The sequence below is a fragment of the Heloderma suspectum genome, chromosome 2 (genome assembly GCF_057233095.1).
Source record: "Heloderma suspectum isolate Gila_16-S chromosome 2, 16-S_ref, whole genome shotgun sequence".
Taxonomy (NCBI): Eukaryota; Metazoa; Chordata; class Lepidosauria; order Squamata; family Helodermatidae; genus Heloderma; species Heloderma suspectum.
The window spans coordinates 374,580,343-374,592,964 of NC_139459.1; the positions used below are offsets into that span (position 1 = coordinate 374,580,343).

The 12,622-nt window shown below is 48.6% G+C and overlaps 1 protein-coding gene across 1 annotated transcript in view; it reads left to right on the forward strand.

Annotated features, from left to right (window-relative positions):
* Positions 1–2,627: 2,627 nt before the first annotated feature.
* LOC146356191 (uncharacterized) overlaps positions 2,628–12,622 on the forward strand; it is a 53,483-nt gene continuing 43,488 nt past the window's right edge. The window contains 4 exon segments of the mRNA XM_084830034.1: positions 2,628–2,965; positions 6,634–6,716; positions 8,386–8,512; positions 9,908–10,011. Of these exon segments, the coding sequence (XP_084686160.1) occupies positions 6,702–6,716; positions 8,386–8,512; positions 9,908–10,011 (246 nt within the window). The 5' untranslated portion in view covers positions 2,628–2,965; positions 6,634–6,701.

Sequence of the window (12,622 nt, forward strand, 5' to 3'; positions counted from 1 at the left end):
GCTGAGATATGAGAATGTATACTATAGCCCGATCTCGCTCCATTCCCTTTCTTTCTTTCTTTCTTTCTCTCTCTCTCTCTCTCTCTCTCTCTCTCTTTCTTTCTTTCTTCTCCTTCACTTTCCTTGGCTGTATGTTTATTGTTCTTGTAAGAAAAAGTTAGAGAAAATTGAATAGAGACTATTAATAATAAAAAGTGCTGACCAACAGTGCTAATATTCCTAACACATGCTCCCACCACATGCACAATTACACTGTGTAAAAATCAGAAATGCTGTACTGGACATTGGTACTCCCTCCATCTGCGTACACTCCTGGGGTTATATCCAGGGTCTGCCTTCCGCAACAGGAAGGGGCCTTCCGCGAGAGGAAACGCTGCACTTGGGAAAGGTCCCTCCGCCTGATCCCCCGCGCCCCCCCTGCCACTACACACACACACTGCATCTCACTCCATTCAACAGCATCTCCTGACTTTTGGTGGGGTTCATACAACACAGTAAGCCAGGGTAGGGTGGAGTGTGGGTTGTCGTTGAATCGTAGGTTCTCTGTGAACCCAGGCACACTAACAAACCATGGTTTGTAAACCACAAACAACCCATGAAGAGAAGCCATGGTTTGATGTGTGGTTGTAAAACTTGGGTTGTTTGTGGTTAATAAACCATGGTTTGTTAGCATGGTTGGGTTCATGCAACACAACAACCCATGTTTTCAAGAACAACCCACACTCCACCCATATACTCGACCTGAATTCTGGCTTGTTGTGTTGTGTGAATCAGGTCTTTGTGTAGCATTTTCACGGGGCTGGAGGGGCTGCTGTGGGAAGGAGGGGGTGGGGAAATTGACTGACCTATTATGTCCCTTGAGTTGGGGGCAAGTGCACCATTTGCTGCTCCATTTGAGAGCAACAAAACTTTTTAGGCTGTCCCTGCAGCTTCCATATATGGACTGGGAGAGGGCACCATCTTGTCTTTAACCTCAGCAAAATGTCTTGGGCCAGCTCTTTCACTCGGTCCCCGGTGTTTTTGAGCCCATTGGCCCATTTAGCTTTTTTTTTAATGTGCCATGGATGCAATCACAAAATGGCTGCTGCGGTGGGGGTAGGGTAGATGAGCATTAGTAGTGACAAAATATTGGCGTCCTGTCTAAAAGCAATATGAAAGGTGGTGAACACTGACGTGTGTGTGCACAGACACAATCAACACAGTAGAATTAAAATATCCACTTTACTGTAAAATATACATAGCCTATATATAGCTATCTCAATCTTAATTTTATGATTATGTGTCATTATTTTGACTATGTAAGTTGCCACTGTACTCTGTAGTGGGCTGACCCACACTAGAGGCATCCAAGATGAGGCTGGACAGCCATCTGTCAGGGATGCTCTGACTTGGATTCCTGCATTGAGCAGGGGGTTGGACTCAAGGGCATTGTAGGCCCCTTCCAACCCTACGATTCTATGATTCTGAGCAGCTGCCATGCAGAGGCATGTTGCCTCTGAACCTGGCTAGTAGCCATCATGATAAATAGCCAGGTCAAAAAATATATTTAATATAAAAGGGAAAAATAAACATATTATACAATTAGCAGCTCCCTCTCCCTTGCTCCACAAAACTCCCCCCCACCCTGGGCTTGAACCAGCCTAAGGGAGAGTCCTGAACAGGAGGTGAGGATGGTGCAATCCTATGCATGTTTACACAGAAAAAAAAGTCTCGCAGCTCCCAGCATGCCCCAGTTGACATGGCTGGCTGGAGGGATGCTGGGTTGTAGGGCTTTTTCTGTCTAAACACGCATAGGATTGCACCCTAGATCTGTGTGTAGCAGCTACATCTTTTGTTCATTTTCCCTCTAGAATTGGCACAGGGGGGGCCATTCCTACTTCCCATGCAATCTGAATTGGGGGCCCCGCACCTACTCTAGAGTAAAAATGTGGTGTGAGGGGAGACGTAGCTGCCTGACACATTTAAAGACCTGTCTGTTTGGGCCCTGTGTGCATGGGTGTGCAAAAGACACACATTTAAAAACCTGTCTGTTTGGGCCCTGCGTGCATGGGTGTGCAAAAGACAGATTGAACGATATATCTGTTTGGGCCCTGCGTGCATGGGTGTGCAAAAGACACACATTTAAAGACCTGTCTGTTTGGGCCCTGCGTGCATGGGTGTGCAAAAGACAGATTGAACGATATATCTGTTTGGGCCCTGCGTGCATGGGTGTGCAAAAGACACACATTTAAAGACCTGTCTGTTTGGGCCCTGCGTGCATGGGTGTGCAAAAGACAGATTGAACGATATATCTGTTTGGGCCCTGCGTGCATGGGTGTGCAACAGACACACATTTAAAGACCTGTCTGTTTGGGCCCTGCGTGCATGGGTGTACAAATGACAGAGATTTATAGACATGTCTGTTTTGGCCCTGTGTGCATGCGCGTGCACAATATCTGCTTTGGTCAGAGCGCCATGCCCTGCTTTTGCACCACCTAGCAGTCTCAGGTTCGGTCCCCGGCATCGCCAGGCCCACTCTGGAGAGCTGCTTTCGGTCCGTATCAACCACACTGGGCTAGACGGACCAAGGGTCTGCCTCAGGGGAAGGCAGCTTCCTGTGTTCCTGATGAAGAGTTCTGGGGAAGCCGGAAGCTCGCGCACTTCTGTGGCTTCTGGATCGGCTCTCATCCAGGGAAGGCGGGTGCGGGATTGATGCTTTCAACGCGCTGGGGCCTCGCCTGCTTGGCTTGAGGGCCTCGCTCCCCGCGCCCATGAACCGCCGCGTCTTTCCAGCCCGCCGGCCCCGCAAATGGAGGACGCTTCCCGCTGCAGCTGGAGACGGGAAGCCCGAGCAGAGCGCCCTGCGCCCGCGCGGCTCGCCCCGCTTCTCTAGGCCGCGGGAACCAGTTCCTGCCGTCGCTTCCCTTCCGCGGAAGTCTCTCAGGCGGCGGCGGCGGGCGGAGGAGCCAACCCTGGGACAGGATCGGTGAGTCCCAAGGGGCTCCGGGGGCGGGGAGGGAGGCTGCAGCGCGAAACCCCGGCAGGCAGGCAGGAGAAGCGACCCTGAGAAGCCCCCGGTGCTCCTTTCACAGTCCTGCAGCCGACCCCCCTCGCCCTGCACGAGCGAGCCAGCCTTCCCCCGCCTGGCGCCCTCCAGGTGTGCCGGACTACAAAGCCCAGCATCCCCTAGCCAGCATGGGTGTTTTGCGTTGCGAGGGCGCGTCCCCGCTCCTCCTCCTCCTCCCGCCGTCTGCACAACCACCGGGCCCCCTGCAGAGCGCAGCAAGGCAGCTTCGGCGGCTGGATGGTCTGTTCAGAAGAAGGAGCTGACGCCAGTTTCCACTGTGGCATCGCGGGTGCGTCCTTAGGAGCAGGGCTGGGGAGGGTGTGGCGCTCCAGGGCTTGGCGGACTACAGCTCCCATCAACCGTAGCCAGCGTGGCGAGACGCGAGAGTGATGGGAGGCGAAGTCGGAGATGGGAATGGGGGTATGCGTTCTCCATCCCAGCTTAGGAAGCGTTCCAGGGCGGAGGCGGGGGGACTGCGGTACAGTGCAATCCTGTACTAGTAGTTCAGTGGCAGCACCCCTGCTTGGCATGCAGAAGGTCCCGGGTTCGAGGCTTCTCCGAGTCAGGCTAGGAAAGAATCCTGTCTGGAACGCTGGAGGGAGGGCCGCTGCCAGTCAGAGTCAACAATACTGGGCTACATGGACCAAGCAACACAGCATAGAGGCAGCTTCGTTGGTTGTTGTTGTTCAGTCGTTAAGTCATGTCCGACTCTTCGTGACCCCGTGGACCATAGCACGCCAGGCCTTCTTTACAGCATCGGACTTTCTTTTCACCACCAGACACATCCACAGCTGAGTGTCCTTTTGGCTTTGGCCCAGCCGCTTCACTCCTTCTGGCGCTACTTGGAAACGCCCTCTGCTCTTCCCCAATAGTATATTGGACACCTTCCGACCTGAGGGGCTCATCTTCAGGCGTCATCTCTTTTAGCCTTGTGATACGTTCCATGGGGTTTTCTTGGCAAGAATACTGGAGTGGGTTGCCATTTCCTTCTCCAGTGGACCACATTTTGTCAGAACTCTCCACCATGACCTGTCCGTCTTGGGTGGCCCTGCACGGCATAGCTTATGGCTTCCCTGAGTTACGCAAGGTTCCTATTTAATTCAGCCCTTTTTATTCAGAAACATGAGGACTGGAATCTTGCTTTATTTTTAGGTTCCTAAGGGCGCGATCCTATGCACATTTGCATGGCTGGCTGGGGAATGCTGGGAGTTGTAGGACTTTTTTTCTGTCCAAATGTGCGTAGGATTGTCCAATCCCCTTTTCAAGCCATCCAAATTGGTTGCTGTCCCTACGTCTTGTGGAAGTGAATTCCATAGTATGACTCTGTGCTGTGTGAAAAAGCCCTTTTATCTGCCCTGAATCTCTCACCATTCAGCTTCATGGAAGTCTGACCCCTTTGGGTTCTAGTATTATGAGAGAGGGAGAAAAATGTCTCCCTATCCACTTTCTTCACTTCGTTTGTAATTTTTTACGAATGTATTTGTCTGTACGTAATTGTGTGTTTGCATAATTTTGTACTAATTTTGAGAGCCAGTGTGGTGTAGTGGCAAGAGTGTTGGGCTAGGAGCCGGGAGATCCGGGTTCTAGTCACCACTCGGCCATGGAAGCTCCCTGGGTGGCTTTGGGCCAGTCACAGACTCTCAGCCCAACCCACCTCACAGGGTTGTTGTTGTGAGGATACAACGGTGAGGAGGAGGATAATGTAAGCCGCCTTGAGTTCCTTGCGAGAGGGAGAAAGGCGGGGTATAAATGCAATAAATAAATAAATAATGTAAGCCGCCTTGGGTTCCTTGCAAGAGGAAAAAAGGCGGGGTATAAATGCAATAAATAAATACTAACTAAACACAATTTCGACGAAGGAAGGGGGTAGTTACGGAAACATCACAGCCTGCCTTATATACCAGGTCAGTCTGTTTGTCGCTCCAGCCCAGAATTGTCTCTTTTGGTTGGCAGTGGCTTGTCCAGGTTCTGGGGCCCAGAACAGTCGTTCCCACCCTACCTGCTACCTGACCCTTTTTAACTGGAGAGGCCAGCTAACTTTAACAGGGGCCTTCTGCATGCAAAGTTTCTGTGTGGCCCCTCCTGGAAATGCTAGACCAGACGGCCTCCAACTCGGTGCCCCCAGATGTTTTGGACCTCAGCTCCCAGCCAGCGGGGCCAATGGTCAGGAATTCTGAGGGGTGTCGTCCAAAACATCTGGAGGACACCAGCCTTGGGAAGGCTCTGGCAGACCATAAGAAAGCTTCAGTATGCGGCACTTTGTGAGAGCTGGTGCAGTGCAGTGGTTAGAGTGTTGGATTGGGGGGACTCGGGAGACCTGGGTTCAAGTGCCCACATGGCCATGATGAAGCTCGCTGGGTGACTTTGGGCCAGTCACTAACTGCCTAGTCTACTTCACAGGGTTGTTGAGAGGATAAAATGCAGAGGAGGAGGAATATGTAAGCTGCCTGGGGTTCCTTGCAAGAGGACAAAAGGCGGGATATAAATGCAATAATAAATAAACTAAACCTTTATTATTTTATTTGTTTATTTGAATTATACCCTGCCCTTCCTCAGAAGGAGCTCAGGGCAGCTGACAACTGTAAGGATTTTTTCCTCTTCTCTCTGGTTTGTTCACTGAGTATAGCGATATTATGAGGAGTATGCATATATGGGGAAGAGACCGCTTTTGGGGCGCAGGGGCGTTTAAGGGCTGTGAGAGCCTATTAGCATGGCATGCTGAAGGGGGCTTAAGGGATAGTACTTATCAGTGGGGATAATGCTGTAGGGTTTAAGGGGGCAAGTAGGGAAACACAGAGGCACAGATCCATTGTATTAGAAGCTTATTAGAAGCAATACATATATTGATAAGAAATGTTTCATTGCATTTCGAATTGTGTGACAAGAAAGAAAAACAATACAACACATAAACAATGTTAAAATTGCAACTACGAAATTACAAGTACAGTAAAAAAATGGAGAGCCAGTGTGGCGTAGTGGTTAGAAGTGTTGGATTGAGGGGACCCAGGTTCAAGTCCTTACTTTGCCATGATGCCCACTGGGTGAATTTGGGCCAGTTACTGACTCTCAGCTTAGCCTAGCTCACAGGGTTGTTGTGAGAATAAAATGGAGAAGTGGATCATGTGAGCTGCCTTGGGTTCCTTGCTGGAGGAAAAAAGGCAGGTTATAAATGTAATAAATAAAATAAAAATAAATAAATAAATAACGATCACTACAATGCTAGAAAACAGATTAAACCCTTGCTTGTACCCCAAAAGCGGCCTTACCCTTTTAGATGTCTTCCTCTTTTCAGTTGTGACTAAGAAACAATATGGAGAACGGCTGGTTTTATTTATTTATTGTACTTGCATGCCTTTCCTCCAGGAGGTTCAGGGTTGTGTGCATCGTCTTCCCTGCCTCCTTGTTTTCCTCACAACAACCCTGCGAGGCCCGTTAGGCTAGTTGGCTCAGTGAACTTCAGGAATGTGTGGGCATTTGAATCTGGGTCTCCCCTTTACCAGACTGGCTTTCTACAATCTTCCACTGGCTTTGAACTGATGTACAAAGGATGTGAAAAGGATAAAGCATTGTGCTTCTTACCCTTACAGGCAGTGAAACAACATTGCTGACACCTTCCAGATGGTCTCCTCTTTGTGGTAGATTGGAAATAACTGCTATGCATCCAGCTCAGGTACATGAGGGGTAATCTTGGAGGAGTGCAAGGAAGCATCTTTGGGGTGCCTTCTGTGTTATGCCCTGCCCCCACAAAACACCTTTGCCTTCTTTGATGTCAAAACTGCACTTTAAGCCGTCTACGATCCTGTAGGTAGGGATGCATGGATTGTCAATGGCTACCAGTCCTGATGGCTATGTGCTCCCTCCAGTACCAGAGGCAGTGAGCACCGGTTGCTGGGGAACACGGGCGGGAGGGTGCTGTTGCGCTCATGCCCTGCTTGCGGGTTCCCGGTCAACAGCTGGTTGGCCACTGTGTGAACAGAATGCTGGACTGGACGGACCCTTGGTCTGATCCAGCAGGGCTCTCCTTATGTTCTTATGTATAAAATCCACGCCGTCTTTGTTTCACGGATTGTCAGGCATCTTTTGTTCTGTTGTCTGCTCACAGACAGATTTGAATTTTTTTCGTTACGTGGGAAAAGATGCAAATAATTCCGTAAGAGGGTGCGCAACGACGTACGTAATTTATCTTAGCATGTAACATTTGGTGTATTGTCCCTATTCCATTCAGCTTTTCCCCACGGATATTGACCAGTCTCAGCAGAAACTTGCGTATTTTCCTGTGAATAAATATGCATAAATTTTGGGAAAGTTTAAAAAAAAAAAAAGATCCGAAAGTCCACGGTCTCCGCGCGGCCTGAGGGAGTCGGTCCACAGCAGATTCTGCAGGTCGGATGCTTAGAAATCAAAGCTCATTTTAGTCTATCTTGAATCTCTCCAGCATCCCTGCCTGTAGGTAATCCTCCAAATTACTTAAGAACGCAGTCCTATGGGGATGGCCACAAGTCTCCGAACTTGGAGGCTTACGGCCATCCAATGCAGAGCGGGAGTTGTGGCGGAGGCAGTCTTTGCCTCCGTGCTCCTCCCGCTCTGCATTTCAGCTAGACAGGCTTTTTCGCCCATCTAGCTGAGGGGGAGGGGAGGGAAGGAGGCTCAGGAGGCCGGAGGATTCCTTGTAAGCCGGCCTCCCCAGTCCCCTCCCTGCCCACAGCAACACAACTTTACCTTCCCTCCGAGGTCGCCTTTGTGGTGCAGTTCTCTCCACGCTAGTGGGGAGGGGGAAGGGGCGAGGAGATAGCGCCCCGACCTTGGAGCCGGGAATCCGAGCTATCCTATGCCCCCTGCTGCCCTGCGACGCTGTCTAGGGGCCGTAGGCTTGCTCTCTAAATTTCTTACTTCACATTTTAACTGAACTTCACATTTTAGAATCCCAGGGTCCTGGGCCGTACCTGGCCAACCTGAGGCCCCAGTCTGGATCTCTGGGGTTTGTCAGATGCCCCACCTGCTCCCTATTTTCCAAGCTGCTGATCGTTTGGTGGTTTCTGAGGTTTTGCACGCACGCACGCACACACACACACACATTTTAAAAGGTTGAAATCCTTCTCCTAAAACTTAGTTACTGGCAATAAGAACTCTAAGCTAAAAGATGCCGATATATTTGGCCCTACTCTTTTGGCCTCTGGCCCACCACTGAAATGCTGAGAGCTGCTCCAAAAGCGAATTCTGGCCCCAGGCCAAAAGAGGTTCTGCCCCCCTGTTTTCGATTGTGAGTGAAGGAGAAGAAGCTTCAGCCACTTCCTTGGGGTTACTTGTGAGGAGAAGGTGCTTTCTTTTTTTTCTTTCAGGACTGGGTGACCTTTGAGGAAGTGGCCGTGCATTTCTCTAGGGGAGAATGGGTGCTGCTGGATCCAGGCCAAAAAGCCTTGTACAAGGAGGTCATGCTGGAGAATTATGGGAACGTGGTTTCTCTGGGTAAAGATTTCATTTTCATTTCATTTATTGCATTTCTATACTGCCCAATAACCCAAGCTCTTTGGGTGGTTTACAAAGATTAAAAACCGTTAAAAATACGTTATGCAAAGTGTAAAACCATTTGCAGACAAACATATAAACAGACAGTACACACACACAGACAGCATATCTCTAAGCAATTTCAAACCATCAGCAATAAAACAAAACCAAGGCCAGATTAGAGCTTCATATGCTGCCAAATTATTATTGTTATTATTATCATCATCATCATTGTGACATTTCTATTCTGCCCCATAGCCAAGGCTCTCTGGGGGGGTTACAAAAATCAGAAGACATTAAAAATACAGTACGCATATTTTAAAAACCCTCTACATAAAACATACAGACAGTGCATACAGAGACAACATATATCTAAAAGCAATTTTAAGCAATCAACCATGACCATAAGACAACTCCAGGACCTGATTAAACTCATCATATGCCTGAGCAGAGAGAGAGGTCTTAACCTGGTGCTGAAAAGATAACAGTGTTGGTGTCAGGCAGGCCTTGTCAGGGAGATCATTCCACAATTGGGGGGCCACCACCGAGAAGGCCCTCTCCCTTGTTGCCACCCTTCGAGTCTCCCTTTGAGGAGGCACCTGGTGGAGGACATTAGATGCTGAACATAGAGTACGGGTCGGTTCATGCCACGCGAGGCACTCCATCAGGTATTGCGGTCCCGAGCCATGTAAGGCTTTATAGGTCAAAACCAGCACCTTGTATCAGGCTCGGAAGCATACAGGCAGTCAGTGCAAGCAGGATGTCTTTCCTTTGGTTCGTCGACAGTGAAGACAGGAGATCTCTTGCTTGGTATTATTGCCCCTTAGGGATGCCATGAGGGAAAAGAGTGGCTGGCCTGTTGCAGTTCTCTCTTTCTTGGCACAGCTGGGCTCTGGCATCTCTTGCCAAGAAAGCTCCAGCCCCCTTGACAACTCTCAATTAGAGCTGATGAGAAGAAGTCAGGCTAGGCCTTGTCGCTCCCTGTTGGAGGAGAAAACTTCCCCGCAGCTCAGGAACCTCAGCACGCCCTCAGAGAGAACTTCCCTGCAGCTCAGGAAACTCAGCGCGCCCTCAGAGAGAACTTCCCTGCAGCTTGAGGCTTCCTTTCCTTGTGCATGTGTCAAATTCTGGGGTTTTTGCACCATACATTGTTGTGAGTGAACAGGGGCATTGAACAGGGGCATTGTGAGTGAACAGGGGCGAACAAGCTGGCTTCTGCCACCTGATTACTGGCTCCTAGCCCCCCAAGCACTCCCGCTGCAAGAGGGAGGAACTAAGCACCCTGCCGAAGGAGAGATTGTTGTAATCAGAAGTGCTGTGAAGTAACAAGTCTGCTTTTGCTTTTCCCCCTATAAGATGGAGAACCATGGATGCCCAAACCTAACCTCATCTCCTGGCTAGAAGAGCAACCTCTCCCGCCCTCTGCGGAAGGAAGTAAATCGGCAGGAAGCGCTGGGCAGGTGACTGAAAGTGGAGCAAAGACTCTTGTGTTGGCAGAGAGAGTCGATCCTCCTAATCCCACAGGGAACGTAAATTTTTTTAAGTGCCTAGACTGCACAAACCTTCAGTTGTAATTCAGGGGTTCAGGTGCATCAGAGAAGCCCGCACAGGGGAGAAACCATATGACCCGGTCTGCGCGCAATGACAGCCCCGGGCTTCAGAAAAACCTGGGTTGCCATGGACAGCGGGTGTCCTGGCTCCTGGCCACCTGATCACTCCTGCTGTAAGTGGGAGAAGCTAAACAACCCAGAGATGCTCTGCCCCTGGTTATTTATCATTATGTATGAACCAGGAATTTTGGGTTGTTGGGCAAGGCAAACCCCCCAGTTTGAACCCCCAGGGTTTAACCTGGGAATGTCTCTGGATTGTATAGCTCATTTTTAAAGGTACTGTAGCCCTTAAATGCCCACATGATGCTTTTCCAGTCCAGAGTAGACATGCCGACACCATTCCAACCTGCCCACACTCTGACCTAGTTCGCATGTAATGCCAACTCAGAGTACGGGTTGAATATGGGTTGTCATTGAATCGTGGGTGGTTGTTGCGTGTGAACCCTGCTCTATGGTTTAACTATGGGTTGTTAACCATGAACAATCCAGACTTCATTACCCAGCAACAAACCTTGGGTTTTCTTCCTGGGTTGTTCGTGGTTAACAACCCATAGTTAAACCATAGTGTAGGGTTCGCATATATTATATATTATATTATATTATATTATATTATATTATATTATAATATTATTTATTTATTTATTTATTTCATTTTTATACTGTCCAATAGCCCATGCTGTCTGGGAGGTTCACAAAATTAAAATCACAAAAATACAATAGAAAATACAATATAAAATATAATAGATTAAAACTACAGAATAAATATACACCCAGGATAAAACCTAGCAACAGTGCAGATATTTAAAATGCAATAGCAGATTTAAGACAGCAGAGCTAAAAAAGTGGAATACTAAAATGCTAAAAATGCCTGAGAAAATAAAAAGCTGTTCACCTGGCACTGGAAAGAGTACAACATAGGTGCCAGGTGAACCTCTCTAGGAAGTTTGTTCCACAACTGGGGTGCCACAACAGAAAAGGCCCTTTTCCTGGTAGCCACCTGCCTTATCAATTTTGGCAGGGGCTCATGGAGGAGGACTCCTGTAGATGATCTTAGGGTCCAGGCAGGCACGTATGGGAGGAGGTGATCCTTCAGGTAACCTAGCCCCAAGCCACTTACTTTAATATTTATAAATAAATATTTTATTTGTTTCATTTCTATACTGCCCAATAGCCAACCTCTCTGGGCGGGTCACAAAAATTAAAACCAAAGAGCACACAATAAAACAATATAAAATATAGAAAACATTAAAACCACAGTATAACAATTTTGTTGTTGTTGTTCAGTCGTGTCCGACTCTTCGTGACCCCATGGACCATAGCACGCCAGGCCTTCCTGTCCTGCGCTCTCTCCCGGAGTGTGCTCAGGTTCATATTCATTGCATCGGTGATGCTATCTAGCCATCTCATCCTCTGCCGTCCCCTTCCCCTTTTGCCTTCAGTCTTTCCCAGCATCAGGGTCTTTTCCAGAGAGTTTTCTCTTCGCATTAGGTGGCCAAAATATTTGAGCTTCAGCTTCAGTATCTGTCCTTCCAATGAGCACTCAGGCTTGATTTGCTTTAGGATGGACTGATTTGACCTCCTTGCAGTCCAGGGGACTCGTAAGAGTCTTCTCCAGCACCACAGTTCGAAAGCATCAATTCTTCGGCACTCAGCCTTCCTTATAGTCCAGCTCTCACAGCCATACATTACTACTGGGAAAACCATAGCTTTGATTAGACGGACCTTTGTTGGCAAGGTGATGTCTCTGCTTCTTACTTTGCTGTCTAGGTTTGCCATAGCTTTCCTCCCAAGGAGCAAGCGTCTTTTAATTTCATGGCTACAGTCACCGTCTGCGGTGATCTTGAAGCCCAAGAAAGTAAAATCTGTCACTGCTTCCATTTCTTCCCCTTCTATATGCCAGGAAGTGATAGGGGAAGATGCCATGATCTTCATTTTTTTAATGTTGAGTTTCAAACCAGCTTTTGCACTCTCCTCTTTCACCCTCAACAAGAAGCTCTTGAGATCCTCTTCACTTTCTGCCATTAGGGTGGTATCGTCTGCATATCGGAGGTTGTTGATAATTCTCCCAGCAATCTTAATTCCGAGCTGTGATTCATCCAACCCGGCGTTTCTCATGATGTACTCTGCATATAAGTTAAATAAGCAGGGTGACAATATGCAGCCTTGTCGTACTCCTTTCCCAATTTTGAACCACTCGGTTGTTCCATGTCTGGTTCTGACTGTTGCTTCTTGACCCTCGTACAGGTTTCTCAGGAGACAGGTAAGGTGGTCTGGTACTCCCATCACTTTAAGAATTTGCCACAGTTTGTTGTGATCCACACAATCAAAGGCTTTAGCGTAGTCAATGAAGCAGAAATAGACGTTTTTCTGGAATTCTCTTGCTTTCTCCATGATGCAGCGAATGTTGGCGATTTGATCTCTAGTTCCTCTGCCTCTTCGAAACCCAGCTTGTACTTCCGGT